The sequence below is a fragment of the Sinohyriopsis cumingii genome, chromosome 11, assembly GCF_028554795.1.
Source record: "Sinohyriopsis cumingii isolate HCF-2022 chromosome 11, ASM2855479v2, whole genome shotgun sequence".
Taxonomy (NCBI): Eukaryota; Metazoa; Mollusca; class Bivalvia; order Unionida; family Unionidae; genus Sinohyriopsis; species Sinohyriopsis cumingii.
The window spans coordinates 27,062,121-27,084,737 of NC_142971.1; the positions used below are offsets into that span (position 1 = coordinate 27,062,121).

At 32.6% G+C, this 22,617-nt stretch overlaps 1 protein-coding gene across 3 annotated transcripts in view; it reads right to left on the reverse strand.

The window, feature by feature from the left end:
* The window catches only part of LOC149787814 (uncharacterized), a 141,863-nt gene that overhangs the window by 51,359 nt on the left and 67,887 nt on the right, over positions 1–22,617 (reverse strand). For all 3 annotated transcript variants that reach the window (XM_089974024.1, XM_089974023.1, XM_089974025.1), the window contains 4 exons: positions 14,904–15,027; positions 13,876–13,962; positions 7,238–7,272; positions 5,953–6,016 (listed from right to left, as the gene is read on the reverse strand). In XM_089974024.1, the coding sequence (XP_089830150.1) occupies positions 5,953–6,016; positions 7,238–7,272; positions 13,876–13,962; positions 14,904–15,027 (310 nt within the window). The remainder of the gene's footprint in view (positions 1–5,952; positions 6,017–7,237; positions 7,273–13,875; positions 13,963–14,903; positions 15,028–22,617) is intronic.

The following is a 22,617-nucleotide window of genomic DNA, read 5'->3' on the forward strand; positions in this document are numbered from 1 at the left end:
TTGTGTGGATAGTATATTTGGGGTTTGTATGCGTTCGCGTACGTTTGTGTGGATAGTATATTTGGGGTTTGTATGCATTAGCGTAAGTTTGTATGGATAGTATATTTGGGGTTTGTATGCGTTCGCGTACGTTTGTGTGGATAGTATATTTGGGGTTTTTATGCGTTAGCGACGTTGTGTGGATAGTATATTTGCGGTTTGTATGCGTTCGCGTACGTTTGTATGGATAGTATATTTGGGGTTTGTACGCGTTAGCGTACGTTTGTATGGATACTATATTTTAATTTTGGTTTATTCTTCGATCTGTTGTGTGTGTGTGTGTGTGTAAGAACGTCTGGATAGTATATTTGTTGGGTTTTTCCTCTTCCCTGTGTGAATAGTATATTTTGGGTTTGTTTTTTCTTCTTCCCTCTGTGGTGTGCGTGTGTGTGTGTGTGTGTGTGTATTGGTCTCTGTTTGTCCCTATAAAACTCCATTTATCCCTATCAAATACATTCAACCTACCTACCTACAGTAGTGCGTATTCAGGTCAGCCACTTGCAACACTGTTGACATTTACCCCCAGGTGTTCAGTACAGTGACGTTAGTGAAGCTGGAAATTTTAAGACTATAAATATGGACTTGGGGATTTCCACAGGTTGTAGCTATACATATGTACTAGAGTTCATAAACAGGAACGTCACTCAAGCTGAGGTATAAAAAGATAGTGGGGTTTTCCAAAGGAATAACCCACAAGTTGTAGTATAAATAGATAGTGGGATTTCATATGAATTTTAGCTGATTATAGCTATAAATAGATACATGGGTGTTTATCCACGATCGTCACACAAGTTGATATTGTAAGTAGTTACTAATTTTATCCATTTTAGTCTAAACCATTGTTACTTAATTTTGGGGATATGTTTATTTTCCTTTAAATTCTGGGACAATTTCGTCATTTTGCGTTACTTTTAGTCACATCCATTTTGTCGTTGAGCATTTCCTTGATTATAGCTATTTATAGCATCATTACAATTATGCAAATTTTTGAACACCCCAGCAAGATTTCAGGTCTTGGTAATGCTTTATATATAAATCTCACGCTTGTACTAGTGTATGTATGTCTCTGTCTCTGTTGTGTTTGACCCTCTACCATCATTGTCCCTAGACAATCCCACCATGTTCAATTCCCCTTGACGCTATACAGACCCACCATGTTCAATTTCCATATGTTAAATTCCCTTGAGGCCATATCCCCTAGGGGTTTCCATAATGTTAAATTTCCCACTGTCCCTAGACAGTCCCACACTATAGTTCCATGTTAAATTCCTCTTGTCGCTAGAGTGACCCAACAATTTTCCCCATCTTAATTTCCCTTGTCGCTCAACAGACCCACGATTTATTCCCATGTTAATTTCCCTTGTCGCTAGAGTGACCCATGATTTTTCCCCATGTTAAATTTCCATTGTCGCTAGAGTGACCCAGGGGGGTCTGTAATGCTAATTCCCATTGTCGCTAGGGTGCCCCACTTAACTACTGACAACTTTGGTTTGCACTTCACCAATGTAAAAGTCAAACATGTCAACTACTGGCACCGAAATGAAGAAAATCCATCAGAAAGAAAATGAATATCAATGATAGCAGTAATGACAAACTACAGAACACTGCATGTCATACTTTACATTGGAAATTCAAACAAGAAAAAGTATGCAGGGTTTGTTACACCTATTACACTGTCATTAATCAAGAGGTAGTCATATATAATTTAAAACTCGTTGCCTCAAAAATGACAGCTTTTTCAAATTTTTATTTAATTTGTGCAGTACTGCTTGTGTCAAATTGGATATATACATATTTAAAATATAAATATCAATTAAAGTAGGATCTATGAGAACAGGAACCATGGAAACCAAAATATGTTCCCTCTGTATTTACTAAACTCATTAAAAATTAACAAATCAGAAGACTAAATTTTATGTCATGCTATTAGCCAAGACTGAAAGTTTAATGACTTTTAAGAATGAAGTAAGTTCTTGCTTACATAATCTAAAACCTAACATTACCTACATTGTTTTCAGTTTTGCTGAGATTCAAAATCAGCAGTTTTCTATTGTAGAGACTATTTTCTAATGGAAAAAAAAATATCATACATGGAAGGAATCCAACTTTCATGACTCCTGAGGGAAATGTACAAAAATGCTTTTCCTGTGAAATATTACTTTTAGAGGTTTTAGAAATAAATTCTAATTCATGGAAATTCTGAATTACAACTGAAGCATACATTCTAAAATAAATATATAGTACATAACCGATTTCTAAGATAAATCTTTCATTTAATTGCCATGTATTTTTTAATAAAATATATTGGGGAATAGATTTATTATTATTATTATTACTATTACTATTACTGTTGTTGTTGTTGATGTTATTATCATTATTATTGTTGTTATTATTATTAGTATTATTATTATTATTATGAATGCTTATATTTGTTTATCAACACTATAAGTACATGTACATGTTGTTATGATAATATTCAGACTTTCTAATCAATGTGAAGAACATTCACCCAGCAGTGACGGCCCTGTTTTGCTTTGATATCAGGAATGGCAACTCATCCAAAATGTGTATTGTGAAAGGGGTCCATTTTCCCCCATCTCCACCAAAAGCATGTACTGCAATAATATTCTTTCTACTGAACAATCCATAAAAACAGAATGATTGGTTGCTTGGTTGGTTGTTGTTTTTTTATAGCACTTTCTACACTTTATTTGGTTTATCATGCAGAAGTTTAGGAAGTTAAGTGCCTTTACACCAAGACAGTCAACCCAGGCTGGCCTGGATGTGTACTGGTCTTGTTACCGTTGGGCAGATAGAAACAGAATTCACAAGTCTATCCACCTATGTATCATAAAAGTTACACTGAGCAAAGACTAATGTCTTATTTTGATGATGCAATATAACAACTTGTAGAGTATTCATTTATATTGATTTCATGGTTGCTAAAATCGAAGAATTTATCTATACTGTGAAAAATGAACAATCTAATAAGACACAAGAACACTCCTCTACATCCATAAGTCAAACGAACCCATGAAAGTGTTACCATATTTACCATATATATTGGGACACTGTATTTGTTGGGACACCATATATTGATTTTTAACATTTCTTGTGCACTGTATGTTCTGGGACACATCTTTTCTTTCGAGTCGTAAGTTGTGAGACATCTTTTAAATCATTTGAAAATTACATGTCAGAAGAATTTATCTATACTGTGAAAAATGAACAATCTAATAAGACACCAGAACACTCCTCTACATCCATAAGTCAAACGAACCCACGAAAGTGTTACCATATTTACCATATATATTGGGACACTGTATTTGTTGGGACACCATTTATTTATTTTTAACATTTTTTGCGCACTGTATGTTCTGGGACACATCTTTTCTTTCGAGTCATAAGTTGTGAGACATCTTTTAAATCATTTGAAAATTACATGTCAGAAAATGCACTCAAACGTAAATTTTATTAAAGAAAACATTAAAAAAGAAAATGCTGTGAGTGTTCATTGTTCACACTTTTCTTCCTAGATGTATAGTTGCTAAGAACAAGAGCTCAGGTAAGAATGAATCATTTGTGTATACAAGAATGACTTCAACTTTTTCTGTTCTAATTATTGATTCAACAAAGATTTTTTATATTAAATGTCATAGTTTATTTGCCGTTCATGCTCATTATATGACTTATTTTTGCAAAATAACTATTGATGAGCACAGTATAAACTATTTACTGTAATTATGTAAAAATATATTTAGAGAGAGAGAGAGAGAAAAAGAAAGAGAGAGAGATACCGGTAGATAGTGACAGTACAGAGTGATTGATAAACATACTAATTCCGAAACCGAACTTTTATTTTCACAGCAGTGATAACTGACATAATGACAAGTACTGCTGAACAAACTTAAATGCTGCTAATATATTTAATTTAAATTCTTCAGTTTATCCACATTATTAATTGCCTACTCAACCTCCTCAGGCTCAAATCCATCAAATTCATCCTTTTCACTGCTGCTGCCATCACATTCAGTATCTCTTATGATACTGTCCTCACAAGTTATTGTTAATGCCACAAACTTGAAATGATTTTTGGATCAGATCTGGCTTGTCCCGAAGCGATTCGAACATCTTTTATTTACAAAGCAGTGATATCTGACATAATCCAAGTACTGCTGAACAAACGTGAATGCTCTAATATATTTTTAAAAACCTGCTGCCCAATTCCTACTGGCCTGAAACTCAATTTCTGGACGTTCATCTGACACAAATTCCTTGGCATAAATTTTAAAAATTCACCGAAACTGAACCGCAAGAAATAAATGAATTAGTCCACCAAATCAAGAAGAATTCAACATTTACTATTTTTACTGCTTCCCTTCCCCTCAAATTTAAAATGTAGGCTGAAATGATACCTTTCTGTAACTGAAAATCAACAAAGAAAAACAACAACAACAAAAACATTATCCCATACTCCAACAATAACAACAAAACAAATCCCAACCTGAATAAGTCTGACACCTATTACACTGAATATGAGTTGGAATAAATTCAAGAGTCTTCCTGGAAATCAAGACTGCTGTAAAATGTGAAATGGGAATTAACAATACAAACTGAATCACATATAATTACCATATATACTCACTTATCAGCTGGATCCAATTGCATAAAACCAAATCTGCCATTGCACAATGTACCAGCAGACCTGGGTCTAAGCAGTTTGCAGTGGACCAAACTTAGAAGCGAGTAAATTTAGTATGTTTATACTTTATTTTGGCATAAAAATGTTGAAAATTGCAACAAAATGTGAGATAGGATAAATTCCTAATGTAGAACTTCATAATAAATTATGCAGTTATAACCACAAGATTAAGCCACTTTCAACCCCAAAGAATGACCCCTGATAAAGGTTCCTTACAAAATAAGATGCACACAATATAAATATTGCTGTGGGCAAAAAACTGCCACTAACTCCTGATTCTGTCAGGCTTTCACTAGCTTAAAAACTTAATGTTGTTTTCTGATAGGAAGGGAATTTCCTACACTGACATTTTTGTAAGGTGAAGGAATGGGGGAGAAACTTTGTCAAAGACAATTCCAGGGATAACAGCAAATGCTTTCATTTGTGCAAAATGGTAAAGGTTAGTAAATATAGATTGAACTTACAACTGTTTAACTTCCTCATTCATAAACGTAGTGGTAATCTAAGATGAGACATTGTAACCTGGCCAAGAACTACATGTAATGGGAGAAATTTTAAACTGCCAAAAATAATTTGTAGAATTTGCAATCCTAACAAGTATAATCAGTAAATGACAAGCATCCCACATTGCTATAATGGAAATTGCCTATTGGGAAAACATTTGGGCCTTATTTGCTGTGAGTTAGTACTGTTATTGATAAGTTTGACAGCAAAACATATCTGCATGATTTTCATGCACTTTCTCATATTGTTAGAGAGGTTTGTTAAGTTTTGTTAAGTTTTATGTGACTTTCATGTATATATGTGCAAGTGTGTGTATATCTTAGGGATATGACATGTAACTGGCCCTTCCACCTGGACCCAACTGGGTTTGCACCACCTAGATATACCTGGCCTAGCTGGATTTAAAGAAGAAAAAACTTGTTCTTGCTCTGTTAGGTCAACCTAACCAAGCAGTAATAAAATATTTTTTTAAAATCTGTTATTTTTTGGTTGACAAAAACGGGGCATGAGAGGGGATGTGGAAACCAGTTAAAATGGAAGTGAAGAAACCGAAGCCAGTAAAAAAGTCTACCTTGCGTGGTACCAGTTCCTGACCCATCCATTTTATATATAAGTTACATCCAACTGAAAGATCAGGTTCTATATTGTTTGCAGTTGGACTCAATTGATATGTAAATATATACATATATGGATTACATTACACTTACGTATACATTTGCATCTTCTGTAGGAATATCTTTGGTCTTTCTGCTCTCTCTGTGTTCTGGAATGCTGTTGGAAATAAAAGTAAAATAATGAATTACAATAGAAAATTCAATATCAATGTTTGGAATCATTTTTCAAATGATATACAACTTTAACATGAGATAATGAACTAAAGTGATTTCCAAACAGACATTCATCATGTATTGAAGAAAATTTTCACATGAAAGGGAATAACAAATGTAAAGCTTTCATATAGTAAATTACAGTGAAAATTAAGATACAAGCTGAAGTTTACTAACTACTGAGATACAAGAGAAACTACTGAGATATATGAGAAACTACTTTAAGTTTTGCCATGTAGTGACATGAAACTGTCTTTAAAATAGACAAATTAAAGTGATAAATATTTTCTGTCTTCTTTATCAAGAAATTTATGTTACTAGAGATAATAAGGAATGCTTGTACTTTCCATCACCACAGTAACAAATACTTGTAAGACTGTAGCATCGGCAATACTTTATCTATATACAACTATGTGTTTCATCCTTGAAACTTTAAACAAATTGCCCATGTAATTTTTTTTTTGCTTTTGACCTCTGAGTTTGCAGAACTGTTACATGTTTCATGGTAAACAGATGTGAAAATGTTGATGACAAGCTAGTAACATCACTACTTTCTAATCTCTAAATCCCACCACCCACACACCCCAAAGATTTAGTTGGAAACATCTTGACAAACATATGTTAAGAAAAAATAATTAACCTGAAACTCAAGCTAGCCAATCACTGGATGATAAATAACTACCAGATGAATACTGTGATGGCAGTGTCTTGCCAATTTTTACAATGATGAATACTGTGAGCCAGATGACACCAATGTCTTGCCTTTGTAATTGTCAGCCAGATGAATACTTTGACAGCAATGTCTTGCCTTTGTAACACTGACAGCCAGATGAATACTGTGACAACCATATCTTGCTTTTGTAACAATGACAGCCAGATGAATACTGTGACATCAATGTATTGCCTTTTGCAACATCTGACAATAGTGAGACAAAAATGGAAGTCTACATTTTTCACAGACTTGAACTTAAAGTAGAAAATCTAATCTGTCAGCTTTAACTTCTAATAAAACAGGAACTTTAAACAGTATGGCATTTAAGAACATGGTTGCAGTGGTCTATCATTGTTACATTCACTGAATCCAAAGCCCATCAGATATTTGCATTTAAATTTGGAATCCCCATGCTGATGAGATTTTAACTGGATTATATGCTATTGATCTTACCTTCGTGCAGTGAGATCATTGCAATCACAAGAGAGCTGAAAGAGAATCAAAGAAAATATTTTCCTACTGAATCAAAGATAGATAATATTAAACTAACTAATATTTTTGCTTAATGTTGATTCTTCCAAAAATAGCACACAAAAATTATTGAAATTTCAGCATCCCTTTACTTTTTTGTAACAAAATTAACTCCGTAGAATCAGGTGAATATCTGTATTTGATTACAGTGGGCTGAAATGAGTGTTAACTAAATTTCTATTAATAAATCAACTGAGTCACTAAATATAGGACTCCTTATCTTATAATGCAACTCAAGAACTGAGTCACTAACACAGGAGTCCTTATTTTATAAGGCCTGTCTCAAGAACTGAGTCACTAACACAGCAGGTCTTATCTTACAAGACCTGTCTTAAGAACAGAGTCAATAATACAGGAGTCCTTATTTTATTAGGCCTGTCTCAAGGAATGACCCACAAACATTAGTCTTTATATTAAAGGTGTCTCAAGAAGTGGTTCACTTAACACAGGATTCTTTATTTTAAAGGTGTCTCAAGAACCAATTCAATTAACACAGGATTTCTTATTTTAAAGGGGTTTCAAGAACTAGTTAACAACAGAGGAGTCCTTATCTTACACGTGTCTCAAGTATAAAGTCACTTAATTTAGGATTCCTTATCTTATAAGACTTGTCTCAAGTAAACTAACCACTGAGAGGAGCCTTGGTACCTTGTGCAACACAAATGTAGAGGTCTACATAGATCTGAACATCTACCAGCATAAATGTATATGTCTACCCAGATCTGATGATCTATCAGCACAAATGTATAGGTCTACCCAGATCTGATGATCTACCAGTACAACTGCATAGTTCCACTCAGATCAGATGATCTACCAGCACAAATGTATAGGTCTACCCAGATCTGATGATCTACTAGCATAAATGTATAGGTCTACCCAGATCTGATGATCTACCAGCACAAATGTATAGGTCTACCCAGATCTGATGATCTACCAGCACAAATGTATAGGTATACTCAGATCTGATGGTCTACTAGCATAAATGTATAGGTCTACCCAGATCTGATGATCTATCAGCACAAATGTATAGGTCTACCCAGATCTGATGATCTACCAGCACAAATGTATAGGTCTACCCAGATTTGATGATCTACCAGCACAAATGTATAGGTCTACCCAGATCTGATGATCTACCAGCACAAATGTATAGGTATACCCAGATCTGATGATCTACCAGCACAAATATATAGGTCTACCCAGTTCTGATGATCTACCAGCACAAATGTATAGGTCTACCCAGATCTGATGATCTACCAGCATAAATTTATAGGTCTACCCAGATTTGATGATCTACCAGCACAAAATGTATAGGTCTACCCAGATTTGATGATCTACCACCACAAATATATAGGTCTACCCAGATCTGAAGATCTACCAGCACAAATGTATAGGTATACACAGATCTGATGATCTACCAGCACAACTGTATTGGTCTACCCAGATCTGAACATCTACCAGCACAAATGTATAGGTCTAACCAGATCTGATGATCTACCAGCACAAATGTATAGGTCTACCCAGATCTGATGATCTACCAGCACAAATATATATGACTTGCAATGTAGGCTGAAAAAGCAGTATGTACCCCATCATAAACAGGAATCATTCCTGTCATATTATGAAATCAATTTTCACAGAATTGCATACTCAAATAGAATATGATACATTTGCAAATAAAAGCATTTCTTGTATCCGTAACATATATACAATTCTACCCAAGTAGATGTACACATGTCTTGTACCTGTAACAAATGTACAGATCAGCCCAAGTAGATGTCTGAATGTGCAATAAACAGTGCTTATTTAGCATTTGTTACATGTACATGTCACATCAGGAACATTTATTGCCAGACTACAGCTTGAACCAGGGATCTTTCTAATTCAAACTGGGTGCTCTATCCAAGAAATACACCAACCCATTCTTGCAAAACATTACATCTCCTCTTTGAAGATATGTCCCTGTGTCCTCATTATCTGTAAATATATCAGACTCACCTGCCTCCTAAAAGTGAAAGTCAAACTCTAATGACAGTTCTATAATGTGCAATCTCAGCACTTTCACCAAATATCACAGGGGAAATAACTGAACTGGATTAGGGTTTGAATCTGGGACCTCACTTAATCTAGATGGGCACTCCACCACTCATGCTGAGCAGATGCACATTCAAGTGACGCACAAAAAAGCATCCTCCCTTATTTTCTTTTCTCTGAGGATTTCATCTTTTTTTGAAAATAAATTCTGTAAAAACTAATATATAGTTTATATTTCTCTGTGAGTGTAGGATAAATATTAAGATTATTATCTTAGTCTAGGTCAAGGACATTATGTTTATCATGTTCTTTAGTATAAGTTGGATTGTTCAGGAAATGAACTTTTGTCCCTCATCCTTGCTCTTCTTTTGAGTCTTAGTTTTTTATATAATCTTGCTTTCTGGAAAAATTATTTATTCCTGTGATAACATCTGGACAGGAATCATTTTTTATTGCTGTATTGAGATATCTATTAGAGTGAAATTATTTATTATCACATGGTAGGTATAGCTTTTCTATTATGTGCAGTTTAATATTTTTGATATTACCACACATTAAAATATCACTTTATTTTATTCTGATTGGTCCTAATAAGCCCATGAAATTTTTATGCAGTATTCTTTTTACTGAGTGGCTCTGTATATGGGAAAACTTTTGGAATTTTGTGATTTGAACATTTTTGGCCATCATTTTTTTATTCAACTCACGAAAGGGAATTGGGGGAAAATTGTCTCTTCTGTTTCAATATGGCCAATTTACCCCCACAGGGTTTTCATATGTTATGTATAACATATCGTAACATGAAAAATGGCTAAAACCCCCAAGACAAGAACAATAACAACAAGTAAAACTATGGGTACTGTCCAGTTGATAGCAGGTGGGGGTGGAGGAACAGTATATTTGTAGCATGGAATCCACCCTAAATACTTATAGATGTAAATAAACTCATCTTTGTTAACAGAACAATGTAGACAAAAACTGTTCTCCCCAACTGACAGAACTTTATCCAACCACAACATATTTACGCTGTAAATATGCAATGCAAGTCTAACTCAAAAAGAAATTGTTTATGCTTTCTGTACAGTCCAATGTTCCAAATTAAATACTTCAAATATCTGGTCACAAAGACATTACAGTAAATATGTGTATTTCTGCATCCAGTAATCTTCTTTTCACAAACATATTGCAACAATGTAATGTTTAGTTGTGATGTCACATCTCAAGGTAAACACTGGCACTATGTAGAGTATGCCTACTCAAACCCATACTGCATACCATATCAAACAATACGACATCACACACATTGGACATTTTGTGTTGAAAAATGATTTTGTCTTTCGTAAAATGTTCTGCATTTGGATGGATGCTTATTCTTTGATTTATAGTTTGCAAAAGTATATAATCTACTTTTACTATTTCAACTTTGTTTGGGACTAATTTTTACACACAAGAAATGAACGGTACAGCATCTGTCAGAATAAACAAAAATATTCATTCATCTTTCAATGCAAATAATTTCTACTGAAATAAAAACTATGTGATAAAAAGAATCTCAGATGGGTAATGATTTAATATTAAATTTATGAAACTCATTAAATAATGTTAAACTTTTGCTTGCCAAGGCTCACAAAAGCTGGACATTATTCAGCTCATTTGATAAATTCAATATTAAATCATTACACATTTGAGATCCTCTATTTATTCTCTGGAAATATAAAGTGATCAATAATATTCTTGGAAAGAGACAGTGACTTGGAATTATAGTGAATTCAAACAAGGAAACTTTGGATTATATTACTGTGATTCAACAAAGACTGTTGGTACATCATTACAATTCTGGCCATTGGTACATTAGTACAATTAGAGACTACTGGCTACTACAGGCATATGAACATCATCTGTATTGGAAATTATTTGGAATACCAATAAAGTGTATTCAAAACTTTATTCATTAGAACTTTTGTTAGTAATTCTAGGAGTATCTGGGATTTAAATTGTAATACAGTATGTTCTTTTTACATTTTCACTTTGTATTCTTGAAGAATAAATTATTTGTTGAATTTTACAAAGCTTGGTGCTTCTCACTCTTTTTTATGACTTATTTTAAGACCATAAAGTTGTAATAAATACATACATACGTACATACATACATATATACATACATACTTACATTAATGAAGTGTAGACATTTATGGTATATGAATATTAATAATTATCACACAGTCAGTACACTTTACATATGATGTGTGCAGTCTCATATTTTTTATATGATTACATGTTAAAATATCACTTTATGTGATTCTGAATGGTCCAAATATGCCCATGAAATTCTTGTGCAGTACTGACTTTACTGATTGGCTGTGCCCTTGGGAATTTTTCCTTACCCCACCTTCTGGAACTTTTTGCTTCTACTATTACTAAAAACATTTTGTTGGCCATTTTTTGAATCGATTGACAAAAGGGAATTGAGGAAAAAATATTACATCTGTCAAAATATGGCCAATTTAGCCCACGGGGCTTGTTACACCATATATAGCCTATCATGCACAAAATAATGGCATTAAACTTAAAACAAGAAGAAGAATAACAAATAAAATTAAGGGCACTGATCATCTGATAATGGGATTGGAGAGAGGGACTCGGCAGTATACCTGTAACAAGGAATTCACTCAGTATAAAAGAGTGGTTTAAAGTTTAGCTTATAAGAATAAATATAATCATCTCTGTTCAAAGATGAATGTGGACATCAACCAGTCTCCCAAATGACATAAATTTATCCAACCATCACATTTTTAAGCAGTAATTCTGTGTAAATAAAACTTGCATCATTTATATATATATATAAAGTACTGTAGTCTACTGGTCCAAATAAAAAAATGCAACTATTCAGTCACAAATACATTATAGTGAATATGGAATGTCTGCATTTAGTAACCATCCTTTCACATGAATATCCCAACAAATGAAAATGCTTACTGGTAAAACTATCACACTTTAGGGATGAACACTGATCATCTACACGAGTCAAATTTTGATATCACATAAAAATTCCATTGGATGTTGAAATATAATTTTGTCTGTGTCAAATGTTCTTTTTATTATGAAGGACAGTTGCTCTTTGATTGATAATTTTCAAAAGAAAAAATCTATTTTTAAATATTAATTGTTATAAAAGTGTGCCTGGGACTATTGTTTACATGCAACAAATGATATATGCAGCATCTGAGTCTGAATGAACAAAATTATGTATCCTTCTCTCTCTGAATTACTTAAATTAAAATTAAAATCTCAAATGGGTAATGCTATAACATTCAATTTATCAAACTCATTGATTAATGTCCAGTTTTCCTTGCCAAGGCTCACAAAAGCTCGACATTATGCAACATGTTTCATAAATTCAATACTAAATCATTACCCATTTGAGATCCTCTATATAGTAAATTATTGATTTGTAGTAATAATTTTGTATAAATAAAACATTATATAGAAATTTATTTAGTGAAATATTTTTCATATTTATTTAATTCCTATATCTTAACATGTGAAAAATATATCCTTATATTTTCACATGTCATAATACAAGGATTTCCACCATGCCATGTGATGCCTAAGTGTGTGTGAATATCAAAGCATTCTGTGAGCTTGAGCAATAAATAGCAACTGCATTACCTTTCAGGCACAGAATTATTTTTTCATGACGATATCTGAGCCACCATTGTTTGCTTCTTTATGAAGTTATGTCTCTTTAATAAACTTTACAACAATGTGAAAAACTCAGTGTGCTTCCATCACTTAAGTTTCCTTTGCAGTAAGTTATGATGCAACATCTTAGGTGATTGCAAAATTACTGTTTTCTCAAATAGCTTATATTATTTATTACCTGAGAATAAATGTGAGTAAAACTGAGATTCATTTATGATAGCATAATGAGCACAATGTAGTGAAGAGTGAATTTAATCTTTATGGCTTTAATTATGAAATTAGTTTGATAAATAATAACAAACAAATTTTCTTTTCCTATGTAGATGCTGGATAAATTTCATTTTGTGGTACAAAAAATAATTTGTGGCTTCACTACTCAATTAAAATATCATGATTTTTGTATCACATGATAAAATACATCTATTAGTAACATAGAAAAAGAAAATATTCTCTATGTGAAACAAATTATTAAGAAAGGACATTCCATAATGTAGATAATATGAAAATGTGAATGGTGTGATTGTGATGAAAAATCAAATTAAACCATAATATCTATTCAATATTAACAGAAAAAATTAATATATGGTGATTCCGGTGACTGGTTATGACAATGTGGTGCCATATTTTACAACACTGCTTGTTACCATCTCCAGACCCACGTTTGTGAATACACCATGATCACTTCGATAGACTGAGACTGATCTCTGCTGGGTTGACACAGTCTGGGCTATAACAATTTCATCATCATAATCTTCATCTGAACCAACATCTCCATCATAGTCATCATCATCATCTAAGCAATCGATCCTCTCACCATAAATATATACCTGTCGATATACGGGTTCCGACTTTTGTGCTGCTGAGATCCCAATTCGACCCATCTTGGTCACATGTTCAAATATTGCTGCATTTGGCTGCAACAAGATAAAAGTAATTTGGTACATAACAGACAAGGAAGAATCATAACAGCAATATTAAAAATGTTTACATCCAAATAATGAATAATGTTAATTTGCTTTGGCAAAGTATTCCATCAGTCTAGTAATATATCATGAACTTAGCAAAAACAGATCTTTTGCTAAAGAAATAACAATATATTTGGATCATGACAATAAATGTTGCTTGCTTTTTTACTCTATCAAACTGCATCATTACCAGTATCAACAGGTCAAGATAAACACTGCCACAATGAAGATAGCTTTTTAATATATCAATATCTTTTTCAACATCATTAATAATAATCCATATTATCTCAAACAATTTCTACAAAATATCCTTAAACATATTTCTAAAAATCTCTAAATTTAATGACACATGTTCATTAAATTGAAAGAACAAATAATTGGTATCTCTAGAACTCATATAGCATACAGGCCTTCTACAGCAAGGACATAACTGTGTTCTATATAATTTATTTTAAAAAATTCAATTGAATATACTGGCAATTCATTATTCTTACTATAATGGAGAAGAGATAAATAAAGGTAGAAATTAACAACTACCAAAATTATAGCAAAGTAATTTACCAGACAACAATGTTTAAGCCATTTTGTTTAAAAAGCAAAGATGCAGAAAAATCTCTCTTCCACTTATTTTTCAATGTCATGACTTCATTTGTCCAAATGAGTCCCATTCAATATATTCTTATAGCATTAACTCAATGGAACTGTATTTGTCAGTGAAAAATGTTAAGACTATGAAAAACATAAACCCAGATCTTCTGCCATAATGTGCTGATATGTTTAGGCTATTGATATAAATTGTACTTATTATCATGAACAAGCAGACCATACTTCAATCTATAGGACTAGGCGGACTTAAGTTGGATTTTTTGAGGAGTAAATGCAGTTTTTACCTCCATTATTGTGTTGTAACTTTGGTTCACTGGATTTTGATGGGGTTGGTTTGATCTAACTCCAAAATTCAAAGCTTCAAACTCATATCCTGCAAACTCACTCCCATCATCAAACTCCTCTGACCTGTGAAAAAAATGAAAAATCTCTATAATGACCAAAAATATGTTATTTCAACAAGATCACATACAAGTTTATGGCATATGTGTTAGCATTAGGGAACTTACCAACATATAACTCATCCAAATGACACTGAAAACCATTTACCTTTGGTTTCCCATATCAGAAATTTTTCCATTTGAAAAAGCTTACAAAACAAACATCCAGTTCAGAAATCCCACATTATACTTGTTTAATCTGAGAGCGCTAGGTGAGTTGCAATGGAACCCTTACAGATGTAATTATTTCCATAATGCAATAAACAAGATAATAGAATAGAAAAAAATAGCATACAAACGACAGAACCAGGACATCGAACTATCAGTTTTTTTATCAACATAAATTTAATGTTTTTTTAAGTGGTCTGAAAGGTAAACAAGTGGATTTTTCGACATAATATGTATTTTCCTCAATCTATAAAAACAGCAACTTTTGAAATTGAATCAGTTCTATATATTATATGAATGGGTTTTTCATTTGATGCATGGGCCTACAGTGGGAGAATTGTACATATTATATAAATGGGCTTTTCATCTGATGCATGGGCCTACAGTGTGAGAATTGTACATATTATATAAATTTACTTTTCATTTGATGCATGGGCCTACAGTGGGAGAATTGTACATATTATATAAACTGACTTTTTATTTGATGCATGGGCCTACAGTGGGAGAACTGTACATATTATATAAACTGACTTTTCATTTGATGCATGGGCCTACAGTGGGAGAACTGTACATATTATATAAATGGACTGTTCATCTGATGCATGGGCCTACAGTGGGAGAATTGTACATATTATATAAATGGACTTTTCATTTGATGCATGGGCCTACAGTGGGAGAATTGTACATATAACATAAATGGACTGTTCATTTGATGCATGGGCCTACAGTGGGAGAATTGTACATATTATATAAATGGGCTTTTCATCGGATGCATGGGCCTAGAGTGGGAGTATTGTACATATTATAATATTATTAATCTTTTCACATGATGCTGTTGACAGCCATACTGGAGGGCTATGGAAATTGTGTAAATAATATTTGTTCACAAATACCATCATAGAAAATACATCTCACCAAGAGGTGACAGAGAAATGATCTTCGGTATTTTTGAATCATCTCCTCATTTACAATAATCTAGAAAATAAATCTACACATAATATTTCAGTGACTTTTAACTTCAGCTCAGATGACATATGTATAGTGCACAAAGAGAGATATCAGGAAAGTGTAATGATATATAAAAGAAACGCTGAAAACATTTCTGAAATACATAAATAATTTCATTGCCACATCAATAACAAGATAACCATGAAATTCAAGGTTACCCTTAGATGTTTAAAATGGCCACCTCCCATTACAGACGACTGAAGTTCAAATCCAACTGGGCATGAACTATTATTATTTCTTTCATAATGTGCTATTTCACTTTGTGTGAATAATAACAAAACATAGCAGAACATAAACAGTAAAAAACTGACATTGAGCAAGATCCAGTAAGAAATCTGTTATACAGTACATCTTGCTAGCCAATACATTTAAGCATAAAATAAAAAGAAAATTTGCTTGATATGAATGAATAATGGATGGATTTCATCTTGTGGGTGAAAAAACTTAAGTAAACACTGAGTTTTTCCCCCACTTGATGAAATATATATTCACTTGCTTCAAGCAAATATGCTCTATAGAATACTCTATGGAATATACCAAATCATTATAATACTACTGAAAATTAACTCATTATAACACTCAATGGAACAAACCAATTCATTATATACATTAATTTGAACATACTAACTCATTATAATACTGCCTATGGTACACGCTTAAATCATTACAACTCATTATAAAACTGTATGGGACACACTAACTCATTGTAACATTGTTTATTGAACATTCCAATTCATTATACCACTGTTTATTGAACATTCCAATTCATTATACCACTGTTTATTGAACATTCCAATTCATCATACCACTATTTATTGTTGTTGTTGTTGTTGTTGTAGTTATTGTAGGGTTTAACACCATTTTTCAGCACACGATAGGCTATACATGGCAGCCAGTATTAATGGTGTTGGAAGAACCCAGGAAAACCCCTGGAAAGAACCACCGACCCACGAGAAGCTACTGGCAAGCTTTCTCACATACCCACATTGGCTGAATCCAAGACTCGAACCCATGCAGGCAGAGGTGAGATGGCAGTGATCTGTAATGGAAAGTGCTTTAGACCACTCGGCCACTCGAGGCCCCCACTATTTATTGAACATATTAACTCATTATATCACTGTCTATTGAACATACTCATTATATCACTGTATACTGAACATTCTAACTTATTATAACACTGAACTTACTAACTTATTATAACACTGTCTATGGAACATACTAACTCATTAAAACAATTAATGGAATAGTGTGTGTGTGTGAGTGTGTGTGTGTGTGTGTGTGTGTGTGTAATATGGATTGCTACCAAATCTTCAGTCATATTGCTACGATGTCTGCAGTGTGGCAGTTATAGTGATGTCTAGCACAGGGTCATCATGCTGCAGACATGTAACATGATGTCTGACCAAAGTCACATTATCCTGACACCAGGCCAACCAGTCCTAAAATTAACCTGTTAATGCCGAGCGCCAAGTGAGGCAGCTGTTAGCACCATTTTTACAAGTTTCTGGTATGACTTTGCTGGGGTTTGAACCCACAACCTCCCGTATCCAAAACTGATGCACAAACCACTAGGCCACCAGAGAGGTCAATGAATGGAATACACTAACTCATTATAACATTGTTTATTAAACATTATATAAGTCACATAAAACTGTTCATTGAACACATCTAACTCATTATAAACATGTCAATTTAGCATACTCATTATACAACTATCTATTGAACATACTAACTCATTATAACACTGCCTATTGAACAAACTAACTCATTATAACACTGTATGGAACACACAAACTCACTACATGTATTACACTGTTTATTGAACATACTAACTCAATTTAACACTGTCTTTTTAACATACTAACTCATTATAACACTGTCTATTGAACATGCTAACTCATTATAACACTATTGAACATATTAACTCATTATAACACTGTCTATTGAACATACTAACTCTTTATAACACTGTCTATTGGACATACAAACTCATAACACTGTTTATTGAACATACTAACTCATTACAGCACCATCTATTGATCATTCTAACTCATAATACTCTATACAGGATATACCACCTTATATAGTTTTTTAAAATTTTAATAATTGTTTTTTATGTGATATGTTTGATATTAGATATTGTCCTAATACCTTCTTTTCCATGTGTCTGCATCAATTTAATTTTTTTGAATGTCTCTGTGACCATTTTTAGTTGTTTTATGTATAATTATTATGTGATATGCTTAACTTGTAATAATGCATTTATCTCTTATTGTCTGTGTGTATCTTGTATCATAAGTCTATATTTTAGCTTAATGTTTCATATTGTTTTTATGTGTGTCTTCTGTCTTATTCATCAGCATTAAACACCAGCAGATCAGGGTCTATGTTGCTTCCAGTTGGAACCAACTTTTAAGTGAGTATATACAGCAATCAAGTGGAATCTACAGCCATACTTGCCTATTAAAATGATCCATATTAAAATGAATGCCCCTACTGGGTCACATGGCATGTGACTTTTAAAAGCCAACTAAGTAATATCACAAGAAGATGATCCTTCTTTAAGTAATTACATCCTGTAACATGTATTTCCAGTTTTATTCCATAACTGACTATCTCCAATGAGATGACAGCAGGTCAATAGTTATAAAAGGCTGGATATATAATAAATGAAATTCAGTTCCAATACTATAACTAAAAAAGGCCATTTTTAAAATAGAATAGATCTGGGATTACAGGGTTTAAAGGATAAAGAATGACACCCATGAGGAAATAGGTCTTTATCAACCAATGTCAATCAGGTAATCTGGATGTATAGTGTGCATTTCTTGTGAAGGAAGGGGTTAAGTTATGCAGCCTGAGATATTTTTAAAAATAACCTAGGTTCTGCAAAAAAAGACCACTACTAAAATAAGAAAAAATAGTCCTTACTAACATGCTTAGCAAATTTATGATCTAAAAATGTTGGTTCAAGTCTACTGTGTTCATCTTAAACTTATAGATTTCTTTTTCCCATTTTCATTTAGCAATATAAAACAACTCACTGTTTATCATAACACTGTGAACATAATAGCTTTGACAACGATGTGCCAAAGGGTGGGTTTTATATCCTGTTCCTGAAATTTATCTCAGCATTGAAACTTATCTCAACACTTAATTTATTGTTAAAATGTGTTAACACTTGTAAAAGTTAAACACTTAAGTAACACATAATAAAAACAATTAAAAACTTAAATATACATAACAATAATTGTTTTAACACGGTCAAAATTTCATAAATCTATGTAAATTCTTGATGAAAAAATGTAACATAAAACATCCGTCAAGTAAATAAGTTTAATTTAGAACTTCTTGCCCAAAATAATTATAGCTACAGTTTGATTTAGACAAGAGAATATAATAATCTTCTATTCTTGAAATCTGAATTGTTGAGTTGAAGCAAATAAGCCTCATTAATTAGGAAGATTTGACAAAACTACTCTATTGAAATGCTAAGTCTCTGATGTCTGATTCCTTGCTGGGTCTAGGGTTATGGCTTATTATTGTATATATAATGTAAATAATACTTCTGAAAGCATACACATATATATTTCAGTACCAAAGGCTTAATATCAAAGTTCTGAAAGCATACACATATATATTTCAGTACCAAAGGCTTAATATCAAAGTTCTGAAAGCATACACATATATCTTTCAGTACCAAAAGCTTAATATCATGTTCTGAAAGCATACACATATATATTTCAGTACCAAAGGCTTAATATCAAAGTTCTGAAAGTATACACATATATATTTCAGTACCAAAGGCTTAATATCAAAGTTCTGAAAGCATACACATATATATTTCAGTACCAAAGGCTTAATATCAAAGTTCTGAAAGCATACACATATATCTTTCAGTACCAAAAGCTTAATATCATGTTCTGAAAGCATACACATATATATTTCAATACCAAATGCTGAATATCATAGTTCTGAAAGCATACACATATATGTGGCCATAAAGAATTAGAAAACTGACCAATTTAATCAGCAACAGCAAATGCTTTCTGACTGTCTACAGACCATCATCAACAGAAATATTGTTAGTAAAATACTCGGAACAAAACATAATGGTCAGTTATATCAGACTAACACCAATGAGTAGTAATCAAATTGACTGAAAGAGGATCAATAGAATAGAAATCTGAACTGGTAAATTACACTCATTTCAATCTCCCATAATCTATGCCATGTGCCATACCATACTATATGTTCCTAGTGGTTTTCTAATTAATAAGTATCTTCTCTCTAGACTGAAAATCAGTTACCTGATCACAATGTTAGACTCTCATATTTCTTGCACGGGGGGAAAGGAGGATAGAGAACTTCAATATTTTTCAACTTTCAGTTTATAAATGAAGTCCTGAGATAATAGTAACTTGAGTTACCATGTTCAAAAAGAGCATTATTATTTATCATTATTATTATTATTAGTAGTAGTAGCAGTATAATTATTATTATTATTATTATTATTATCAAAGTCAAATAAATTTTAACTGAATAATATGAAGTCCATCCTATGCCCTATGCAAAATTAAGTCACAAGGCAGACTAACATGCTATAGTTACTGAATGAATCAAAGCTGAAAGGTTCATACAAGATGGAAATTATGCATTAACAGTTACCAGAGTGTGGCTTAATATTCCATATGATAATGTTTCAAAAGGTGCAGACAAGACCTGCAAGACATGTACGTGTATATGGACATACATAAAGACAAGACTGACATAACTTACAATGCATGCTCCATAAATGTGAAGGTTTGACAATGCTGACCAAAAAAAGGGTTAATTCTTGGAAAATATATATCTTCTAAAAAAAATATTTTGTTGTAAATATTAATATGCTTGAATGATCTCCTTACCTATTATAGTGAGAAATCAGAAGCAAATTTTGCAAAACCTTGTAAAAAGCAATACATTTCTTATTAACTTATTAATGAGTAATACATTTAAAGATGAGATTGAAAGAGCTATTTCTTTCACTTTAAGGCTGGTATTTTATTCTGTTTTCATGTACCCTTTTAAAGACCATGCGTACACATATTGTTATTTGCAGACAGGTAGCTATGCAACTGAAGGGAGTACCTGATGCATTTACACAAATGAACTGGGCAGTTGATGCAGTCATCAAAAAATTAATAGGGCAGGTTTTCATAATGACACTTGAATAGATAAATATTATCTTACAAATTGTGCCATTTTCTACTTGTTTTTAAATAGGAAGCAGTCTTGCAGTTAAGTTTTCATTAAAAATGATTACACATAATTATTATCAAATATTCCTTGGGCAAGAAGACCTATCAATATGCAATAATGACAAGCAAGCATATTCACAAAGGGTAAAGGTTAGGATAAAGTTACTTCATCTTAGTTGTACCCTTATAGTAGTGATACAAGGAGTCAAGCAAGATGATAGATATTGTACAAACTCATGTTAAAGTCCAGCAGCAAACAACTTAGACCCTGACCTTCCATCACATAATGTGCTAGTAGATTAAGGTCCATGTTGTTTGTTCTACTGATTACTCCTAATGAACAACATAGATCTAGATCTGCACATACACTGTGTAATGGTAGATCAGGGTCGGTGCAGTATGCACTAAGACTTGATTTATAAAAGTACATATGGTAATCTATATTGTATATGTCCTTTAGATATGTAACCAAAATGCTGTCAGCATAATGTTCTAATATAATGAAGTTACAAACTATATGATGGTTCTAGAATTTCAACTCTGAGTTGTTTATATTCTTCACTATCATTAAATCCTCTTGCATGTCCTACATAGTATATTCTATAAATCTATGTATGCATGTCCCACATAGTATATTCTATAAATCTGTGTAGCATGTCCTACATAGTCCTACATAGTATATTCTGGAAATCTGTGTATGCATGTTCTACACAGTATATTCTATAAATCTGTGTAGCATGTCCTACATACTATATTCTGGAAATCTGTGTATGCATGTCCTACATAGTATATTCTATAAATCTGTATATGCATATCCTACATAGTATATTCTATAAATCTGTGTATGCAATAATAGTCCTACATAGTATATTCTAAAAATCTGTGTAGCATGTCCTACATAATATATTCTGGAAATCTGTGTATGCATGTTCTACATAGTATATTCTAGAAATCTGTGTATGCATACCCTACACAGTATATTCTGGAAATCTGTGTATGCATGTCCTACATAGTATATTCTGGAAATCTGTGTATGCATGTCCTACATAGTATATTCTAGAAATCTGTGTATGCATGTTCTACATAGTATATTCTGGAAATCTGTTTAAGCATATCCTACATAGTATATTCTGGAAATCTGT